The 21163-nt window shown below is 58.2% G+C and overlaps 2 protein-coding genes across 4 annotated transcripts; one reads left to right on the top strand and one right to left on the bottom strand.

Annotated features, from left to right (window-relative positions):
* Positions 1-39: 39 nt before the first annotated feature.
* Positions 40-5574, top strand: IRF3 (interferon regulatory factor 3). Of its 2 annotated transcripts, none has more exons than XM_043436700.1 (8): positions 40-221; positions 920-1200; positions 1873-2044; positions 2131-2201; positions 3035-3221; positions 3318-3698; positions 4570-4685; positions 5342-5574. In XM_043436700.1, exons 2-8 carry the CDS (start codon positions 1036-1038, stop codon positions 5525-5527), a joined length of 1278 nt encoding a protein of 425 aa, XP_043292635.1. In that variant the 5' UTR covers positions 40-221; positions 920-1035; the 3' UTR covers positions 5528-5574. The 2 variants fall into 2 exon arrangements, with proteins under 2 accessions (XP_043292635.1, XP_043292634.1); XM_043436699.1 differs by having other exon boundaries at positions 126-221; positions 1028-1200.
* Positions 5575-6827: 1253 nt separating this feature from the next.
* On the bottom strand, positions 6828-20306 carry SCAF1 (SR-related CTD associated factor 1). Of its 2 annotated transcripts, none has more exons than XM_043436698.1 (11): positions 20160-20306; positions 17358-17471; positions 17055-17112; positions 16270-16364; positions 15854-15954; positions 15653-15768; positions 9979-12771; positions 9347-9429; positions 8926-9144; positions 7510-7638; positions 6828-7259 (listed from the first exon to the last, which is right to left on the bottom strand). In XM_043436698.1, the coding sequence occupies exons 2-11, from the start codon at positions 17463-17465 to the stop codon at positions 7068-7070; spliced, it is 3894 nt and encodes a 1297-aa protein (XP_043292633.1). In that variant the 5' UTR covers positions 17466-17471; positions 20160-20306; the 3' UTR covers positions 6828-7067. The 2 variants fall into 2 exon arrangements, with proteins under 2 accessions (XP_043292633.1, XP_043292631.1); XM_043436696.1 differs by having other exon boundaries at positions 20143-20160.
* Positions 20307-21163: the final 857 nt, after the last annotated feature.

The following is a 21163-nucleotide window of genomic DNA, read 5'->3' as shown; positions in this document are numbered from 1 at the left end:
GCGGACGTCACGGCTCACTGAGCCGCCTCTTTGGTTCTGGAGTCTGTCACCCAAACGACGATCGAGCCCTTTTCATTTCGAGAAATCGAGAGAAAAAGAAGCCCCACCTCTAAAGCTCAACTGACGGGAAGTGGGGGTGTGCAGCTTAGAGTTCGAGAGCTACGGGACCCCAAAGACAGGGCTGGGCCCTGGCACCCTGCACGCCCCGACCCGACACTTAGGTAACACGGAAAAACTGAGGGGCTGGTGGCGTCCGGGAGTGAGGAACCGGAGAAAGGATGGGTCTGCATTGACAGTGTAGAAGGCGGGTTTTGTTGTAATCTAGGGAAAGGGAAGCAAGCAGGGAAAAAAGTGAAGCAATAGCAGGCGCCGAGGTCGGCTGTAAACAAACAAACCAACAAACTTAGAAGGAATAGCAGGGAGGAGGGGAGAGGAGGCATCTATATTGGCGGATCTCGGGAGAGAAGGATCACTCTACGAATGGGAGGCAGTCCACTCTAGAAAGTGAGGACATGCCCTGGGGGAGGTTGTTTGGGAGAGACTGTGGATGGTCTACGGTGGAAATGGGTGAAAAGATTATGGCGGCGGGGCGGAACTGTAAAAGGGTCTATTCACTGGGGTAAGTGCGGAAGGTGGAGGTCTGCAGGTCAGTAGCATCTACACCGCAGTAACTAGAGAGAGGGCGCTACCTTGGAGGTGGGAGTATCTGCACTGGGTGATGTAGGTGGGAGGGAGAGGTATTCAATGGAAGAGAGAAGGTCTACACCGGCGGAATTGAGGGAAGTAGAGATATCTACACAGCAGAAGCTGGGGGAAAGAGGGGAGGGGTGTAAAATGGGCTTGGGAGGGAGTCCTCGCTGAATTTAGAGAGCCTCCGTGGAGGATGGGAGAAGGTCTTCTGTACCCTACGAAAATATAGGTTAGAGACCTGCGACGTGGCCCTTGAGACGGAGGTCTGGGTGCGGAACCCTCCGACTGGGCGGGCCTCGGAGGCCGCCTGTGCCCAGGAAGTATTCTCTGCGCGCAGGCCAGACCATGGGAACCCAAAAGCCTCGGATACTGCCCTGGCTGATATCTCAGCTGGACCGAGGGGAGTGGGAGGGCGTGGCCTGGCTGGACGAGAGCCGCACGCGTTTCCGCATCCCTTGGAAGCACGGCTTGCGGCAGGATACCCAGCAGGAGGATTTCGGCATCTTCCAGGTGCGTGCGAGCAGAGAGGGCGGCCCCCTAGGGGGCGGGGCGGGGGCGGTCCCAGAGGGGGCGGGACCGAGAAGGCGGGGCTAGCGCACCTGGAGCTGCCCGCTATTATGCTGGCTGGTGGAAGTGGGTGGAGTTAGAACTCGAAAGGGAGAAGGTGGTAGGATCCGCAGACTGGTGTGGGAGAGCAGTCAGGACTGGAGTCTCCTGGTTCTGGGAATAGAACCGGAAAAGGAAGGAAATGCATCCTGGGGGTTCAGAGGCCCCTGGGGTGGGAATCTTGGTTGTAGGATTTCTGAGGGCCGGTCTTGGAATATTAGCGGCGAGACTTGGCCCTGAAGCTGAGGTTTCTTACCACCAAACTGGGATACACCGGTGGTGGTAAGCCGAGGTAGAGTGCGAGGGGCCGAGGTTATTACAGAGCGTGTCCTCGGACAAGTCGGTGGCAGACATTCATTGGGACCTGGAAGGCTGGCTTAGCAAGCACAGGTTTTTGAAGGGAAGAGGTAGAGGGACTTGGGGCACAAAGAATCTGAGAATTTGGGGATGGAACCTTGACAAGTTAGAACGTGCCAGCGGAGAGGATGGTGTTAGGGCAAGAGGAGACAGGGTTAGGACCCCTGGAGCAAGGTCTAAGTCATCTTCCCCACTATCTTGGCACCACTGGTCCCCTAGGCCTGGGCTGAAGCCAGTGGTGCCTATACTCCTGGGAAGGATAAGCCCGACCTGCCCACCTGGAAGAGGAATTTCCGGTCTGCCCTGAACCGGAAGGAAGTGTTGCGTTTAGCGGAGGACCACAGCAAGGACTCCCACGACCCGCACAAGATCTATGAGTTTGTGAGCTCAGGTGTGCTGGAAGTGAGGCTTCCCTTAGAGGGATGGGATTTCGAGTGTCCCCAGGGCCGCCACTACACTCCCCACTTTTCTCCACAGGAGTCAGGGACATACCTGAGCCAGATATCTCTCAAGACAACAATGGCAGACACAGTACCTCTGATACTCAGGTAAGAAGGCTCCCCAACCATGCTGCCCTCAGCCTCTACCCCATCTCCTCTCTGTGTCCTCACCAGCCTGTCCAGATGTCATCTTCTTCCCCTGGTACCGTCACCCCAGGCTCCATTCTCCCCCCTGCAGTCTGTCCCCAACCTGACCCAGGTCTGGCCCTGACCCTTCCCTGTTCACAGCCCTTCCATGGCTTCCCAGCGCCATCATCAAGAGAAAATTCAGAGCTTTCACCAGGCATTCAAGGCCCCAACCCACCTACCTTTCCAGGATTTGACAGCTTTCCTCCTTGTGCAGGGTTCTCTCAGCCTCCTGTAAGCTCAGAACCTCGCTATCCTTGATCTTGCTGATGTCTGTGCCAGGGAAAGTCCTCTCTGAAATTCTACTGAGACTTCTCTGCCCAGGTCTTCTTAAAAAAATATTTATTTGGCTGTACCAGGTCTTAATTGTGGCATGCAAACTCTTAGTTGCAGCATGTGGGATCCAGTTCCCTGACCAGGGATGGGACCAGGGCTGCCTGGATTGGGACTGTGGAATCTTAGCCACTGGACCACCAGGGAAAGCCCTCTCTGCCCAGGTCTTGCTTGCAAAGAGCCGGATCCTCGGGTTGGAATTAGCTGCTCCCCTCGGGCCATTGTAGTGCCCAGCATACACCTAAGCTGTATATCTTTTACTGTGCTGGTGGCTGTGTCTCCCCCACGCTGGAAGCCCCTTGAGGGCAAAGCTCAGGTCTGTCTCCTCTCTGGGTCTCCACATGGCTGAACACAAAGCTTGGTTAGTGGGAAGTCTCCAGAAAAGGCCATGGGAACACCTGGATCTTTTTTTTCCTGTCCAGGAAGACATTGTGGAGAAGTTACTGAGTGACATAGACTTGAGCCTAGAAGGAGGGCCCTCAAATCTGACTGTGTCCTCTGAGAAACCCCCTCAGCTCTTGCTGAGCCCCGACTCAGACATCCCTGCTCTTTGCCCAAACTCAGGACTCTCTGAAAACCCCCTGAAGCAGCTGTTGGCGAATGAGGAAGGTGAGTGCCAGCTGCGGGGCAGGAGGGGCCAGGACCCGGGTCGAGAACCCCCTCTAATGCTCTCTCTCCCTTCACGGTATGGCCGCTGCTGCTCAGATTGGGAATTCGAGGTGACTGCCTTCTACCGGGGCTGCCAAGTCTTCCAGCAGACCATCTTCTGCCCTGGGGGCCTGCGGCTGGTGGGGTCAGAAGCAGGGGACAGGATGCTGCCTGGGCAGCCAATACAACTGCCGGACCCCGCAGCGTCCCTGACAGACCAGAGCGTGACCGGCTACGTGCAGCGGGTGCTGAGCTGCCTGGGCGGGGGGCTGGCCCTGTGGAGGGCTGGGCAGTGGCTCTGCGCCCAGAGGCTGGGGCATTGCCATGTGTACTGGGCCGTAGGCGAGGAACTCCTCCCCAGCTGTGGCCACAAGCCTGACGGCGAGGTCCCGAAGGACAGGGAAGGAGGTGTGTTCAACCTGGGGCCCTTCATAGCAGGTGAGTGAGGCAGGGCAAGGCAACGGTGGTGGAAATCTCTGGGGTCAGGAGGTTGGGGATTGAATTCAGACCCTGCTGCTCTGCTTATGGTTGAACCTGGGGAGAAGGATGGGCTGCTCTGAACCTGTGAAATCTGCAGACTGTCCCCTCCCTCTCCCTACCTGCCCGGAGCTGGCAGGGGCTCAGGCCCAGCATACAGAAGCTGCTCAGGGAATTAGCTGCCAGAGTTGTTATCATTATTACCAATTGTGGTGGAAAGACAGACGTAGGAGAAAGATATCCTCTAGAGGCTTGCTATCCGAATAGACCTTTGTGCAGTGATGTAAATAGCACTGTATTTGCACTGCCCAGCATGCTATCTACTAGCTGCATGTGGATGCTGAGTATTTAGAGGAGGTGAGTGAAAATGAGGAAGTGAATTTTAAGTTTTATTTGATTTTAATTAGACACAATTAAAACTTAAATAGCCATGGCTAATGGTTACGTATTGGACAGTGTGGCCTTGAGGGGTTAAAGAGCAGTAACCACCACTGACCTGGTACTCCAGAACCACTGAGCATCCTTGAGTAGAACACCCCTCCTGGGCCTGTTTCCTCATCCAAACACTGGGGCTCTGGGCAGGGTGGGGGGTGGGGATGGGGTTCACCTCCCTGCCCCATCTTGATGAGAGGGAGGGAGGAGGAACATTTAAGCTTGTGCATAAGTGGAGGGGCTTTCCCCAAATTAACTGCCCCCAGTCATGGTGGCAGAGGTATGCTGGGCTTTTGATCAGGAGAGAAGGTAAGGATGTTAATGAGGTTTTGGGGGAGGGGAGAGGGGGCAGGTAGAAAGTCTTCTTCCCATCCCTGACTCTCTATTCCTCGGCCCCCAGATCTGATTGCCTTCATTGAAGGAAGCAGACGCTCACCCCTCTATACCCTCTGGTTCTGTGTGGGGCAGGCATGGCCCCAGGACCAGCCGTGGATCAAGAGGCTTCTGATGGTCAAGGTAATGCCAGCCCCAGGCTCCTGGAGCTAAGGAGTGGATTCTAAAAGGGAGGCTGCTTCCAGAAACAACTCCCATAGTTCTTCTGGCAGTCTCTGCAACTGCCAGTTCTTCCTCAGGGGCTTCTGTGTGTCCCTCCAATGGCCTTTCTCCCAGAGCCTATTTTGAGTTCGCCCAACCATGTGGAAGTTGGTGGACTACAAGTCCTAGCAGCCTGTGTGAGGCACTTCAGCTCCCAAGAGTCCTTCTGAGCACCAGCTGCTGAGCCCTAGCTTCTAGGAACTCCTCAGCAGCCTTAGCCCAGGAGTTTTTGTGGCCTCCCTTGGTTGCGGGAGGAGAAGGGGATGACAGAGGATGAGATGGTTGGATGGCATAAACAGTGTGATGGACATGAGTTTGAGTAAGCTCCGGGAGTTGGTGATGGACAGGGAAGCCTGGCGTGCTGTAGTCCATGGGGTTGCAGAGTTGGACACGACTGAGAGACTGAACTGAACTGAACCTGGGTGTGAATATGGGGAAAACTACAATTCCCAGGCCTGGGCCTAATGGGTCATCCTGGGTTACAGTGGGGGATGCTGGGACTTGTAGTCTACTCAACCCCATCTGGGTAGTGGATGGTGTTGGGTGTCTCCTGACAATTACTCCCCCATCTCCCACAGGTTGTCCCCATGTGCCTCAGGGTTCTTGTAGACATAGCGCGGCAAGGGGGTGCCTCCTCCCTGGAGAACACTGTCGACCTGCACATTTCCAACAGCCACCCACTCTCCCTCACCTCAGACCAGTACATGGCCTGCCTCCAGGACCTGGTCGAGGACATGGATTTCCAGGTCGCTGGGGAGGCCTGAGCCCGAGCCCTTCATCTCGACCAATAAACTGGTTCTGGCCGTGGTCATCACTGTGTGTCTGGTGTTCAGTGTCCCTGGGCCAGCCCTGACCCAAGCAAGAGGTTATTCCTCTTTAAGGCCCGTTTATCCACCTGTGCAAGCCACTCACATCCTAGGTGCTCACGGCCTAAGGGCCAGGCACTGTGCAAGGGGCCAGCTGATACTTTACCTCTCTGGGACCTAGTGAGTCACCCGTTTTAGAGACCAAGAGACTGAGTCTTGGAGAGGAACAAAGGTCACAAAATAGGAAAACAAGGCAGGTCAGAATCCAGGTCTCATTCTTAAAATGGCTGCTCTTTGAGGGTGGCCTTTGGGCTCAATTTGGAATATCTATCTTGCCTATACACAGTTCAAACCAACGTCCAGAAGCAGAGACTCTGTCAAGGGCCTTGGGTACCATTCTCAACTCCTGCTGGGTGACCTTGGGCCAGTCCTTTCCCTTTCTGGGCCCGGGGCTCCCTCTGTATGGGCCTGCAAGGGCCATTTGTAAAGAAGTTCTCACCCACCCCCATGGGCTGGATGCTCCCACCTCGCCTCGTCACTCCTGGTTCTGGGTAATAGGAACTGATGGACTGGGGGGGGAACAGATACATGTGTATGTATGTATGGCTGAGTCCCTCTGCTGCCCCCTTGAAACTATCACAACATTGTTAATCGGCTATACTCCAATACAAAATAAAAAGTTAAAAAAAAAACCCACCTTTCCAAGGTCCTATCAACCCATGTGACAGAATTCTATTTACTTCTACTTTAAAAAAAAAACAACACGGGCTGACAGAGGCCTGACTTACTGTGTGGCCCTTGCTGCGCTGTGCTTCAGTTTCCCTCCATCGCGGGGGAGTCAGTTAGATCACCCCGGCCTCAGGGAAGCAGGAGAAAGAATCCAACTGAATGGAGGACAAAGATCGGGTTTCTGGGGCAGTTCCAAGGTAGACAGATAGCACCCAGGTGCCCTGAGCAGGGCAGACAATGATCAGGTGGTGTGGAGACCCCGCCCTCCCCTCCCTACCACTCTGTCAAGAGCACAAGCTGGGGAGCTCCTGGGTCTGGTTCCAAGTGCTTCACCTGCCGAGGGTCTTTCCCAATCCTCACAGCCCCCACTTTACAGACGAAGGAAGAGGCCTGGTGTGACGACTGCCCATTCCCCAAGTCACACCGTCTACCCTCCCCGCTAACCACCCTCTCACTTGGGCCAAGTCTCCTCCCCAACACTTCCCCAAACTGGACTCTGAGAAGGACTAAAAATCATGGGGCTCAGGGGTAACATTTCATGAAATCTTTAATGAAACTGAGGGAGGGGGCACGAACAAAGGGTCTGGTCGCTGGGCACAGGCTCTGGGGCGAGGGAGATGGGCATGGGGCGGGGCAGGGGGCTCTCTTTCCCGCAGCAGCCCTCCCCGAATCATCCCACTGATGGGGGAGGGACATGGGGAGACGGAGCCATAAATATGTCCAGAATTCCAGAGAGGCAGCGAAGGAAGAAAGGGGCGGGGCCGGAATCTCAGAGAGGGGGCAGGGGCAGGCCCGGGCCACCTTTGTCAGGGGGTCCCGGCTCCTTGGGTGGCCGTGGAGGCCCCGGAGGGTCCCCTGGCTTGCGGCCGTGCTTGCGGAAGTAGCGGTAGCGTTGGACGTAGGCGCGCACCAGGTTGCTCACCTTCACTGGGTTGATCTCCCCACTTTTGCTGTGGCAGATCTGGGGGGCAAGGGGCAGCTGCAGTCACCACCAGCCCCCAGGGCCCCAGGGTGAGAGGCCCACCCTCAGGTCCAGGCCGTCTGAACTTGTCCCCTGATGCCCCCAGAACAGGCCTGGGTAGGCTGGAGGAAATCCTATCTCCCTCTCACCTTCCGGACTGACCCACTGACTGTCTGCCTGTCCGCTCACGCCCACCACTCTCCGTGTCTCCCCCTGCCCACCCCCGCGCATCTGTCTCCTCTGGGCCCACCTTGTGGACGGCCTTCCTCAGGATGTCCTTGTACTCCTCCTTGGTGATGTCCTTCTTCTGATAATACGGCTTGATGGCCAGCTTCACCTCCTCCACCGCCCGCTCCTGTGTGTGCAGCTTCTTCAGATACTGGGAGGTGGTGACAGGGTGGGAAGAAGGGACAGCAGGTGAGTTTCTGCAGAACTCTGCCTCCACTCACTGGCCTGCTGGTTCAGACTTCCTGACCACCCAGCGACCCCTGGAGGTGAAGTCCTCCTGAGGGTCTGCCCTTGCTGTAGAAACCCCAGCCAGCCAGGCCAGGCCTGGGCCTCTCAGTGTCACCAGCATTTCCTCCAGGCTGGACCCTGGGCTGGCTCAGGCATCCCTGACCACGATCCACGTGTCCACTGCCGTTTAGTCTATTAGGGAGACAGACCTGAGCCAGGCGGCTGCTCCCTGCTGCCTCAGAGAGATGGGGGCAGCAAAATGAGGCCCGGGAGGGCAGGACACCCCACACTTCAGGGCCAGCATCTCCCAGGAGACAAGAATGCCAACTGCCGGGCAAGCTCCTAGGGGAGCCATGGCCGCCCCAGGGCGTCTCCTCAGGCCTCCTTAGCCCACAGGAGTGGGTTCTAGAGATGCGGCCAAGAGAAAGGTGTTGTGGCCCACCTCCGTCTCAGATGTGCTGAGACAAGAACAGCAGGGAACAAACAGCGCAGGCTCGCTGGCAGAACAGGTACCTGCTGCTCATCACAGAGCCCACACTGTCCCTGTCCTGCAGCCCATGGACGGGCCACAGACAAGTGTCCATCAAAGCAGTGGCCCATCTCCCTTCACACGGGGTCCATAATACAAGGGTTTGTTCTGACGGCCTTCTGGCACCGTACGAGGGCTGCAGAAAGGCTGAACAGTGCCTTCATCTGGTGACAAGACAAGTGACCAGCATCCAGACCAAAAAAAGGCGCACAAGCCAAGGCCCAGGAGTCAGATAAAGCAGCAGAAAAAACCCCTGCTTGCCCTGTATCCTTTCTTCCTCCCTCCATCCACCAACAAACACTTCATTTTTCATTTGTATACCACCCTGTGCCCCACTTACACAAAAAGACTGGGGTCAGAGAGAGACAGACAGGTAACCAAGGGGCAGACTGCAGTGGGTATATGTATAAATACGAGTGTCTTTATATCCATATCCATCTATCTCCCTACCCCCACCCCATCTCTATATGAAACTCTTAAAACACCTGCCTAGCACCCCTTTCCCACCCAGTCTAATCAAAGACAAGTTTCCTTCCTTACAATTGAATGACTTCCCTTTTATCTAAGTCCTCATCTGCCGGCATCAGCCCACAGCTCTCCTCGGGCCCCTGCATCTCAGTATCTGCCTGCGATCTTGGTAGAACTGTCACCATCAACCCACCTCTCCCAAGCCCAGTTCACCTTGTCTGTGTCCCCACGTCCCTCGGAGCTGCTGCTGCCCTCTCTCTTGTCAGACGCTGCAGCCAGCCCAGTGGGGGTGGGAGGGGTGGAGCCGCAGCCTCCCAGGGGGAGGCTGCCAGGCAGCAGGTAGCTGGAGGGGCCAGGGGGCAGACCCAGGGAGGTGGGCACAGGAGCTGGGGTCACTCCCAGACTTGAGGGTGGCTTCCTGTGGCTGAGGATCTGTGGGGAAAGGTTGGAGGATAAGCAGGAGGGGAAGACGGAACTGGTGCCCCTGTTCCCACCCTGATTTTCTAACAGTCCCAGAGGCAACAGGCTCCTCTTCCGGCCGATACCCTGCCCCAGAGCCTGCTGTAGTTCTCTCCTAACCCGAAGCAGGGGACAGGAGAGGGGGCAGCAGGGACTCCTCCCCAGGGAAGCCCACCTGGTTGGTGGCCTGGATCAGCTCCTGGGCCTTTGCTCGGCTCGCCAGATTGGCTTCTTCCATCTTGAAGAGAAGTGCAGTCACTGCAGGAGGTGGGGATCGGGAGTTGATGCAAGAGGAGAGGATGAACCTCCCCCAACCACTGCTGCCCCCTCGCTCCCACCCCGGCTCCCAGGACAGGCTGCAGGTCTCCAGCTCAGGACCAACCAGGAGGAGGGGGCCTCAGGCAGAGAACCCACCCACAGCCTGTGTGTTCTCAGGACTCCAGGCCACTCCCCAGACTAGCAGAGACTCCTGGTGTCCCCTAAGGGACCCTGCTCTCCCCATTCTTCCCAGTTCCTCCACCAAGCCTACTCCAGGCGGCCTCTACGCAGACCCCAGGCCACAGCCCAGCCCTCCCGGCTGTGCTGGAGCGGCCCAGCCACCTGCTGCCCCTGCTGCTCTCTTCCAGCGCACCCAGACGTCATGGAGTCTTCCGGACAGACGCTGACTGCCCCTCGCCCACCTGAGGCCCTCCTGGTGCTGGGCATCACACAGCCACTGCTGCCTCCAAGCTCGTCCCCATACGACCGTCTCCTCCCGGATCCCGTCTGTCTGCCCCTGCCTGCCCTGGGCCCCCGGGGGACACTCACAGGCCAGGACACCGCTAGTAGTGCAGTCCACGCCTGCGGGCAGGTTCCAGGGCATGGGCGGGGGCAGGGTGGGCAGCTGGGAGACGCGGGGAGCAGGCCCGTCCTCTGCCCCCGAGTCACCGGCTGTGGACCCCGCGCTCGGGGCGGTGCTCGGGGCGGCGGCTGCCGTACTGGTGGCCGTGGTGGTGGCCGGCTGCTGCTCCTCCTCCTCTTCCTCCTCCTCCTCCTCTTCCTCCTCCTCCTCCTCCTCTGCCCCACCTCGGACCCCAGCCTCCTCAGCGGCCTCTTCTGGCAGGAAGGAGACCTCGGGCGTCTTGCAGCTGCTGTCCACAGTCTGTGAGTCGGGTGTCAGTGCAGGGGGCGGAGGGGCCACCTTGGGGGGCGGGGTGCTGGGGGCCTTGGCTGCCCGCTCTTCCCCAGACCAGGAGGTCTCCTCAGCCCCCTTGGCTCCCGCCGCCTGGCTGCAGCTATCCGCCTTGGACTTCTTCAGCGTCACCGGGCCGCTGCTGCCCCCGCTGCGGATCTTTTTCCTGGTCTTGGATGGCTTGGTCTTTCCCTTGGTCCCCTTGGTTTTCTTGGCCCCAGCCTTGGCCTTGACCTTGGTCTTTTTGGGCTTGGTGCTGCCCTGAGCTGCTTTGGCCACCTCTGCAGGGGCCCGCTCGTCTGGCTTGAGGAAGGGGGAGCGGCTCTCTCGGTCTCGGCTGAACTTGACTCCGATGGAGCCCAGGCCGGCAGATGAGGCCTCCTTGGCGGGTGTAGTGCTGCTGACGCCCTCACGGATCAGGACCGCCACCTTGGACTGCAGCTTCACCTTCCGGGAAGACGACGAGGACGAGGAGGATGAGGAGCCCGAGCCGCTGCTGACCGGGGGCTTTGGCGGGGGCCCCGAGGAGGGTGCCAACTCCTTGGGGGGCCGGGCCTTCTTGGACGACCTGTCCCTGTCCCTGTCTCTGTCCCTCTCCCGATCCCGGTCCCCCCCGTCCAGCGCCTTCCGCCGCGATCCCTTCTCCCGGGAGGAGGAGGAGGAGGAGGCCGCCCCGGAGCGCCGCCGGTCCTTCTCGCTGCTCTTGCCGCCCCGCTCCTCTGCGCTCAGCCCTTCCGAGTCGTACAGGACCTCCCGCTTGGGGGACGAGGCCGGGGCCGGGGAGGGGCCTCGGGGGTCAGACTTGTCCGGCCGGCCCACGGTGATGGTCCGCTTGATGGCGAAGAGGTCGTGGTCCGTGAGGTCCTGGATGGAGGGTGGGACGGCCCCCCGCCGGCGGCTGTCGCGGTCACTGCCCAGGGAGGCGGAGCCGGAGGGCGGCTGCGCCGGGGCAGGGCCCTTCTCGCTGTCCCCCGAACGCTTCTCGCCCCGGGACCGCGACCGCTTCTTCTTCTTCTTGCTGCCACCGCCATCACGGTGCTTGCCACGGTGCCGCTCGCGGCGGGAGGATGAGGAAGATGAGGTGGCCGGAGGCGGTGAGTTCGAGCGCCGCCGCCGCCGCCTTTTCTCCCGGGACCGCGACCTGCGGCTGCCCCCGCGGCGCCGGTCGGTGCTCCGCGAGCGGTGGCGGGTGGAACGGGACCGCGAGCGGCGACGGGTGGACGATGAGGCGTGGGAGCCGGGCTTGCGGTCCCGCGAGCGGTGCTTCTTAGAGTCCCAGGGGGAGGCCGGGGCCGGCGGGGCGGGCTGCGCGCCGGAGGAGGACGAGGCGGCCTCCTTGGCCTCGCCGCCACTCCGCTTCCGTTCCCGCCTGGACTTCTTGCGGGTGGGCGGGCCGGTGGGGGCGGCGGGGGCGGGGGCCGCGGCTGGCGAGGGTGATCGCTGCCGGTAGCGCTCACGCCGCTGGGTCAGGATCTTGCGCCGCAGGTCCAGGCCGCCCCAGCGCGTGTCGGCGGCGGGCGGCGCGGGGGCTGGCTCCCCCAGGTCCACCTGCAGGGCGCCCTCGCCGTCGGACTCCGCGTGCAGAGACAAGAAGTCGTCCCCCTCGGGGGCCCGGGGGGCGGGCGGCGGGGGTGGGGGCTGGGCCGCAGCGGGGGCCGCGGGTGGGGGCCGCGCTGCTCGGCCCCCAGCGCGGAAGAGGGAGACCGCCATTCTGGGCTCCTCCTCGGGCTGGACGATCTCGCCCTCCTCAATCTCCGAGTCACCCGGAGGCAGCAGAGGGGGCGGGAGGGCAGCTCCACCAGCCGTCACCACCTCCACAGAGACCTTGCCTTCCCGACAGGCCTCTGCCTCGGTCCCCACTACAAACACGCGCCGGCGGGTGGCTCCGTCGGCCCGGGTGGAGTCGGCCTGGGGCGGTGTGCCAGGGGCTGGAGTCGGCTGCAAGGGCTGGGGGTCGGGGCCTGGGCTCTCGTCACCTGGGAAGTCCTGGCTCAGGCTGTTGTCGTCGTAGATGCCGGCCAGGGTCTCAGAGATGCGGCTGATGCTCTGCGACAGGCCCTCCTCCTCCTCTTCTTCCTCTTCCTCCTCTTCTTCTTCCTCCTCGGGTGAGGGGGTTCCCGCCGATGAGCTGGGGTTGGAACCCGTGGGCTCGAAGGGGTCGTACTTCTGCTCCGGAGCAGGCGGTGGGGAATAGGCCTCGTCGGTGGGGTGGAAGGGGTCGTAGATATCGAACCGGGGTGCAGGAGGAGCTGGGGGGGCCGGGGGTGGTGGAGGAGGAGGTGGGGAAGGGGAGGATGAGGAGGGCGAAGGGGAGGGGGAGGAGGATGCAGAGGAGGGAGCAGGGGGAGGGGCAGGGCCCCCGTCTCCAGTGCCCAAGGTGAGGAGATGGCGGGCACAGGTGGGTCGAGAAGAGTGAGACTGCGGAGAAACTGCGAAGGAAGAGCAGAGACAGCGGGGGTCAGGAGCCTGTCCCGGTGCGGCAAGGGGCCTGCAGGCAGTCAGCACCCTGTCCGCTGGGCCCCCTCGCTCAGCCCTCACTGCTCCCACTGCTTCATGCAGCCAACATGGAGGATGCTCCTAACAGCTCCAGGCTGTAGGTACTGTGACCCAGAGGATCTCCCCTGAGATCCTGGTGCAAGCTCCGTCAGTGATGCCTGGAGGCTGCCCTCTCATATTATGAGAGGTAAGCAGGCCAGCGACCCAAGACCACCCTGACCAACGAGAGCACTGATGTTCCCACAGGAGGCATGGAAGGGGACTGGAGAGCCAGCTTCCAACCTAGGGCCACCTGCAGGGTCAAGCCCCTCTTGTGGGAATCCATCCTGTTGTACAGAAGGCCTACTACGAGCCTGAGAAGGTGCAAAGTGGCAGAGCCGGTGAGCCCCGACAGGCTGAGTCCTCGTGTGCCCCTGGCCGTCTGATGAGCCCCATCCCCGGGGCAGTATCTGCTCAGGACTCAGACATCACTGACCTCGCCAGGCAGCGGGCTTTCGTTTCTTATTTCCTCTGCCTTCCCGAGATCTTGCTTTTGAAGCACTTCACGGCCTCCACACCACAAGTTACACATGTGTAGAGCCAAGTGACCAGGGCTGCCCCCAGGCCAGGTGACGGGGCCAGGGTTCAGACACACAAATCAGAGTTCAGAGGCCACTTTCTCAACCACACGTAGCAGCCAGGCTCCTGCCCCAGCAGGGACCTCGGCAGGGTCACGTAGACAGTGCTGGAGAAGCCTGGGGCTGAGAGGGTAGCACCAGGGGCCACTTTCCACCTGGACCCCAGGCTCCAGCCCTCAACCTCAACCTGCCCACAGGCAAGCGACTCAACCCCTGTCTGCCTCAGTTTCCTCATCTATGAAATGGGAGTCTACTCATTCATTCAGCACTTTTTTCTGATCGCCGATTAGGAGCAGTTTGGGGTACTGAGAGTACAACGGCACAAGAGATAAAAATCTCTGCTTCAAGGACTCTCTGGCCAGGAGCTCTGACAACCGTAGCTGTTATTACAACCACCTCAGGCAAAAACCAAGCCTGCAAATTGAACCAAACATCTGCTGCTTTACAGTTTTTGGTTTTTTTTTTTTTGCAAAATAGGACTACAGGTGAGTTTTTCTTTTTCTTGCATTCTTAACATATTCCAAATAAAGACGAAAAAACACCTAAGATAAGAAAAACAAGCCCATGGGCTTCCCTGGTGGTCCGGGTGGTTAAGAATCCACCTGCAAACGCAGGGGACAGGGGTTTGATGCATGCCACAGGGCAACTAAGCCCAAGTGCCATAGCTACTGAACTCGTGCTCCAAAACGAGAGAAGTCACTGCAATGAGAAGGCCACGCACCACCACTAGAGAGTAGCCCCTGCTCACTGCAAAGAAGGAAAAAGCCTGAGTGCATCAATGAAGACCCAGTGCAGCAAAAAATAAATAAACCTTAAAAAAAAAAAAAGCACAACAGATCATAACCTCAGGGTCCTATTGAAGACAGCTATTGGGATCCAGACACACCTATGGCTATCACTTAAGGCCCAGGGGCCAAATCCCACCCACCATCTGTTTAGTAAATAAGGTCTGACTGAAAATAAGTAAATAAGATAACAGTGTCCGCCCACTTGTTTACTTATCCCCTATGGCTCCAGGTCTTAGGATTCTGGGCTTTCACTGTCAAGGCCTGGGATTCAACCCTTGGCTAGGGAACTGACAGTGCAAGCCGAGTGGTGCGGCCTAAATGAATAAACTTTTTAAAAATAATACAAGAAATGAAAAGACCCCTGAGGGCCCCCAAGAGTCTGATGGGCCCCCAGCACCATGCTCCCAGAGTCTAGTAGATAAGGAAGTCACCTTGCATATGTGAGGGAAAAAAGAGACAAAACGTGACCTGCTTCACAGGGTGTGCGAGCCTCTGGCAGAACAGTTGTTCACAGCTGACCCACTGCCCTGCCTTCCTCTCCTCCCCACCGCTCCCGGTAAGTATGTACACGCAGAAGGGAAGTCTAAACCCAGGGTTCTCATCAGGGCCCCAGGGACCAGTGGCAGCAAAACCGGGGAATTAGTAAGAATTCCCCGGTGGCTCAGTGGGTACAGAATCCACCTGCAATGCAGGAGACTCAGGAGACGTGGGTTTGACCCCTGGGTCGGGAAGATCCTCTGGAAGAGGGCATGACAAGCCATTCTAGGATTCTTGCCTGGAGAATCCCATAGACAGAGGAGCCTGGCGGGCTGCAGTTCATAGGGCTGCAAAGAGTCAGACATGACTGAAACAACTGGGCACGCACACACGTCCCCGGGCCAGGCCACCCGTGGGTTAACAAATGCCCCGTGGGGACTCAGATGCCCCGAGCTGGCAGACCCCCTGCTCTATAGTGCTCAGCGTTCAGCCCACACCGTGTGTGGGGCTGCGAGCAGACACTCCCTCAGACAGGTGCCCACCTCGGAAGACAAAAACTCAAGGTCCTGGGGCCCAGGACCACCACGAAGCAACTGCCTGTGCCACTTAGAGGAAGAACGTTCCCTCTTTCAGACTTTTCTCCTCCTGGAGTCGGCGCCTGAGAAGCCCCCATCTCAGAGAGCCGAATTTCTAACACAGCTACACCGATATGCAGAGCCCTGGACATGCGCTCACTGCTCTCATGTCAGTTTCAGCTTTATTTACAACATGTGCTTGTTTACAGCCTTTCCTGAAGTCTAGCAGGAAAAAGACGTTACGGTACAGGTTTTGTCTAAATGACACAAACAGCATTACCACTGCTACCAACAGTAGCTAAGGCTCCCTCAATGCCTCAGCTGACCCCCTGCCAGGGTGGCCCTGGCCCCACATACCCGTTTTGCCTGTCCTCCAGGCCCTGAGACGGGGCAGCAGGCTGGGTACCGGCAGAGGGACTGGATCCCTGTCCCCAATTCGGACCTCAGCCACCAGCTCCAGCATGTCCTCGCTTCTGCAAGACAGGGAGGAGGGAGCCTCAGAGGTGCGTCCGACCCCCATGCCGGGGCCTCTCCCAGTCCAGCAGCCCAGATACTCACTCGCCAGGCCGCAGGTCCATGTGGCTAGGAACCCAGGTGTCTGGGGGATCCAGGATGCTCACCAGCCCCGCAAGGAGGCCATCGGCAGCCACGTCCAACACCTGGAATAGGCCAGAAGGAGCTCCACCTTGTGCCTGCTCATGTGAGGACCACACATCCCATTTCCCCAGGCCCCAACCTCTCAGTAACCCAGACATCTGAGACACTAAAAAAACATGAGGATCCAACCAATTCCTTCAACCTGACTGCCTCTAGGACCCAAGGGACCAGGCCCTCAGACACTCCCACACTGCCCCTGATCACCACCCCAGATCCGGGAGACTGGGTCCCCAGCCCCATCTCTGGGTCCCAGGTCCCAGCGACCTTCCTGCCCCAGCCCCAGGAGGCCAGGTACCTGGCCCTGTCTAATTACTTACAGTAGCCGTGTCAGTCCCCCCGGATTCCTGGGAACGGGGCTCTGATCGTGGGCTCCGGCAGCGCCTCCATCGAAGGCCATGACACCGAGAGCCATCTGGAGAGAGATTGATTGGGGGACTGGAGACAGGGGACTAGAGGCAGAGACCTTGTAGAGCAGAGAAGAAAGAGATTGCCTAGCTCTTGACAAGGGAACCAAGAACATCTGCCTACTCGCCTGGCCTCCATCCCACCATCTCCCAACCTGGGTCCCACCAACACTCTTCGGAGGCCCCGACTGTCTCACCCAATTTGTCCCCCCAGCCATCCCCGGGACAAAGTCCAGACAGATCAGCCTGGCCTCTGAGCTTTGCGGTGACCCAGTCTTTACTGGGCTCTCCTGCCAACACCCTCGCCTGCCAGCCCCGAAGACCCATAACTCAGTCCAGTGGCCTCTGGGTTGCATGCCTGCTGCCTCTCAGGCTTTCCTCTTCCCCAGACAGTGCTCCTACGGCCTTAGAGACCAAGGTCACCTGTCACTTCCTCACTGAAGCCTTCCCAGACTCCATCTCTCCTCACACTAGCCTAGCTGGGCTGCCTTGGGCTACCTCTGTGTGGGGACTGTGTCTCCCCTCCACCAGACAGTGAGCCCCACCAAGACAGCCATAGAGTCCAACCCATCTGGGACTCCCTGTGCCAGCACCAGTGGGGGCACCCGGGAGACCTCGGGAAATTGTGTATGAATGAGAGCAGGAGGAAGAAGGCAGAGATGGGGCAGGAGTCTCGGAGGAACCAGACACCGTCATACCTTTATCATTTGGCAGATCCCCCTGCAGGGAAGTCCCCACAGCCTGCTGAATGGCCCGCTGAAGGCAAGGTGAAGGGGAAGAAGGTGGAAAGAAAGAGCAGTCAGAGATGCATTGCAAAGGTCACAAGCTCTGCTGCTGAGAGACAGCCATTCCAGACACCTCTACAACCAGACTCAAACCCTATAGACAGGCCAAGAGTCCTGGCCCCCAACCCTCCTCCCCGGGGGGTCCAGGAGTCAGGGCCCCGGAATCTGAGCTCCCCGCCCCTCCCTCCCTCAGCCCCAGGCGTCTGACAGCCTCACCAGGATAAAAGCAGGAGGAGAAAGTGTAGGGTCTCTGTCTGGCGGACCGTCGCCCCGATCCTCGCCTGACTCTTCTGTCTTCCCTCGAGACTCATCTTCTTCCTCCATGGTCACCTGGTGGTGGAGCAGGGCAGAGTCTGGAGTAGAGGCCCATGGGCAGCACACAGTGTCAGGTGGCGGAAGGAGGCGATGGACGTGAAGGCCTTGGTGGCCTCCAACACTGCATCTGCTTCAGCACCCCTCCTCCCCCCACCCCCACCTCATCCCCAGCCGGCGCAAGTAAGCCCCGGGCCCAGTGCAGACCCTGGAGGGGCTTGGGCAACTCTCTTCGTGTGTCTGAGTTTCGGTTGCCTCCTCTGTCAGAGGGCGGCCTTCCCAATCTATGTCCACATCCCACTCCCCAGTTCCCACAGCTTCCCTCACAACCAAACTTTAAGACCCCAAAGGAGCCTAGACTCTTTTCTGGCGAGCTGTGATGTTGAATACTGTGTCCAGAAGTCTCGGAAACCCACCTTTCCTAAACTGAGATATGTGCCAGTGTGCTCACGTGTGCCTCAAACGCCACGCCACTTCCTCAAGCATCGATTTTCCTCTATGGTGAAGGACCCGACAGAATGTATTTATACATAGAAGATGGAACTAGAATACAGTGATCTACAAAACCAGTATGCCACCTTGAAAATGAAAACACGCATTTCAGGAATGCTGTCCACCAGACACCACAGGCAGCAACCTCCAATCACCTATCTACCCCTTGGATGGAAGCGTGGCTAAAGCCTTTGCGTTGTCACAGAAATTCTTAGGTTACATGTGGAGGTTGAAAGATCACTCTTCAGACTGATTGCGGGGGGTGGGGGGAGGCTTGATTAGGGCTTCAGAAAACGTGAATATTTCACTGTACGTTTCCCCGCAACCATCAAATTTCCTACTCTGAAAACAGCATCCAGTCCTAGAAAGCTTCAAAACCTCTAACCCCCAACTCCATCCACTTAACTCCAAGTGGGTCCAATAGGAAACTCTAACTCAGAGAAAGGAGACTGCCTCCTGACGTAGAGTTAACAGCCCAAGCCCTCTACACAGAGTAACAATAATTATCATTAGCCTTTAATGCCCAGGTTTCCCTTACTGTGGTCTCCCCTACACTGCTGGTTGCATATGTGCAAAACAAAGAAACCTCGGTCCTGGTCGGCCTCATACCAGATTTTCAAAGAGCTCTCGTGCCGCCTCCCAGCTCTCTAGGAGCTTGCACCTCCTTCCCTAACTCCCACAGACACCTTTCATCCTGATCAGCCCCCCTGGACAGTTCCCAGCCCTGGAGCTGCTCTCCAGCATCTCTGGGGCCGGGGCGGGGGGGGGGGGTGGTGCGGAGCACACACTATGTACGCGGTAGGGCAGTGTCTGTCGCGTAAGAGGTAAGAGATGCTTAATCAAGACGAGCTGACTACAGACCTACATAGCCTCAAAACCCCTGTGGTATAAAGATCCTCCCTTGTGTATTTAGATATGCCTCAGGCTTTGCAGACACACCCTGGGCTCCTTACATCTTTTAAGACCTGAAAAGCCTCTGCAGACACTGCTTGGTCACTCTAGATCAGTTTCCCGAACTTGGTAGCAATTGAGTGCTTCACAAATAGCTTGTCATCAAAGCAAATCAAACACACAAGCTTCTTCACCATACAGCACAAGTAAATGGAAATATTATTAGTGGGACTTGAGTATTAAATTCATATGACGGTGTACCCTGGGTCTCAATGAAAAATGTATTTCCCACTGTAGATCAAGGTCAAAAGAGTTTGAGAAGCACTGCAATAGATGACTCTAGATGATCCTATGGACTTTCCCAGACCAGTGTGGACTAATTTTAACTCTCTCTGTAGCCCCAGGGCCATGCATAATTTTTCAACATTTTGCATTTCAATTACTTTCGAAAGGGCAAGTACAATACAGCCCAGCAAATTTTCCAAATTTTGTCTTATTTTCCAGGCAATTATCGGGTCCCCAAAGGCATTCATATTTGCTCCAGGCATAGAGACTGCACTCCTGCAGTCACACTCAAAGCCACCTAGATGGTTCCAGGTCTTTCTAACTGCCCCAAGCCTTCTGTCACCCAGACTAGACACTCCTCAGACAGCTGGAGACCCATCCACGCCTCTCTCAGCACATCTCAGTATTTGTCTCCTTCCCTTAGTGGGTACATCCTGCTCCTCTGGGTGACTATAAAAGACTTCCTAGTCCTGAAAGAGTTCTTCCAGGCCCACCTAAATGGCCCCTACCCATGTAGGTGAGCCGCATCCTCAGGTCAGCCCGTGCACACACTTCCCAGCGCTAACAGACATAGCCCAGGCCCTATAGTTGGCTCTGCAAATACTCCCCAGCTCTTGTAGATCTCTTTAACCCCTGGGACATATCACAAGATCTCAAGATGGCCCCAGAACCCTCTAAACAGACCCTAGCCTCCGGTCAGCTCATAAAGACGCTCAACAGTGCCCACAGAAATGACCCAAGGCAGCTATACGATGGAAGGCAAGCTTCAGTCTCAGTCCAGGCCCTGTTGACGCCCCCAGTCCTCTCGGGGACGCCCCGTAGATGCCCCCCGGCACCACAGATTCGTCCCGGGGCCTTCAGAAGGCCCCTCTCTGGGCGCCAGCTTCTGCCGCCGCTACCAGGCCCGAGACCACCCAGCCAAGCCCTCCAGGCCCTGCGGCGTGCCGGGAGGACCCCTGGACAACTAGCGACCCGACTCCGCCCCGCCCACCCCAATAGGCCCGAGCCCCGCTGCCCGGACCTCCGCCGCCATCTTACCCCGCCGCTCGGGCTGCGGCTCCGGCCCCGGCGCGGGGCGGGGCGGGATGGGGCGGGGCTCGCGAGCAGAGGGAGGAGAGGGGTGGAGCTAAAGCGCCGCCGAGCTTGCCGGGACTTCAAGTACCGAGCACGGTGCGGCGAAGGCTGGTTGAGAAGGCTTCGGACTCAGTTTCCCAGCAGCCAACGGGACACATGGGCAGGGTGCGCGCGACGCACGCCGGGAGGCGTAGTCCGCGCGTCGCCTTTGCCGCGCGGGGACAGCAAGGGGATGAGGGGTGAAGTGGGCGGGGTTGCAGTAGCCCGCGATTAGGCCCCATAGTGCCCTGCACGCGCGCGGAAAGAGTGGCGGAAAAGGAAGTGACGTAAAGAGCGGTCAGCCTGACAGATGCAAGGGACTTGTAGTTCCACGGAGGAGTGTGCCGTAGGGAAAAAAATGCAGGACTGGTAGGAAGATGCCCCGCCTACATTCTAGGGATCCCCGAATCCGGATACCAAGTCCTCGCTAAATTTAGAACCTCGGAGCCCGACCCTACCGCCTCTTCCTCATTTAGAACAGAAAAGCCCAAACTCCTCTCACTCAGAGCAGAGTATCCGAACTCATATTTCCCTCCTCATGGGACTGTGGTTCAGCCGGTAAAGAATCCGCCTGCAATGCGGGAGACCTCTGTTCGATCCCTGGGTTGGGAAGATTCCCTGGAGGAGGGCATGGCAACCGCGTCCAGTATTCTTGCCTGGAGAATCCCCGTGGACAGAGGAGCCTACAGTCCATGAATCTACAGTCCATGGGGTCGCAACGAGTGAGTCAGACCCTCTGGTCTTCCATAGACCATTCCTGGTCTCAAGCAAATACCTTACACTAACACAGGTGTTCGGGTTCACTAAGTCCCTCGGGTCCAGGACTTTCGGTCCCTAGCCCCTGCAACCACTGAATCCAAGAGTCTGGGTTCTCAGCTCTCTCCTTTACCGAACCTAGTAGTAAGGACCCCCTGGCCCCCTCCTTCCAA

The sequence above is a fragment of the Cervus canadensis genome, chromosome 18, assembly GCF_019320065.1.
Source record: "Cervus canadensis isolate Bull #8, Minnesota chromosome 18, ASM1932006v1, whole genome shotgun sequence".
NCBI classification, from domain to species: domain Eukaryota; kingdom Metazoa; phylum Chordata; class Mammalia; order Artiodactyla; family Cervidae; genus Cervus; species Cervus canadensis.
The sequence above is the reverse complement of the archived record's forward strand: the minus strand, read 5'-3'. Positions and strand labels throughout refer to the sequence as shown.

What these genes read in the sequence shown, in the direction of transcription:
- IRF3 (XM_043436700.1), top strand. Translation starts at nt 1,036, where the DNA reads ATGGGAACCCAAAAGCCTCGGATACTGCCCTGGCTGATATCTCAGCTG. An exon ending in CCTGGGGCCCTTCATAGCAG is followed by an intron (nt 3,699 to 4,569) that starts GTGAGTGAGGCA and finishes CTCGGCCCCCAG; the next exon opens with ATCTGATTGCCTTCATTGAA. An exon ending in AGAGGCTTCTGATGGTCAAG is followed by an intron (nt 4,686 to 5,341) that starts GTAATGCCAGCC and finishes CATCTCCCACAG; the next exon opens with GTTGTCCCCATGTGCCTCAG.
- SCAF1 (XM_043436696.1), bottom strand. An exon ending in GGATCTGCCAAATGATAAAG is followed by an intron (nt 16,365 to 17,054) that starts GTATGACGGTGT and finishes ATCTCTCTCCAG; the next exon opens with ATGGCTCTCGGTGTCATGGC. An exon ending in GGGGGACTGACACGGCTACT is followed by an intron (nt 15,955 to 16,269) that starts GTAAGTAATTAG and finishes GGCCTATTCCAG; the next exon opens with GTGTTGGACGTGGCTGCCGA.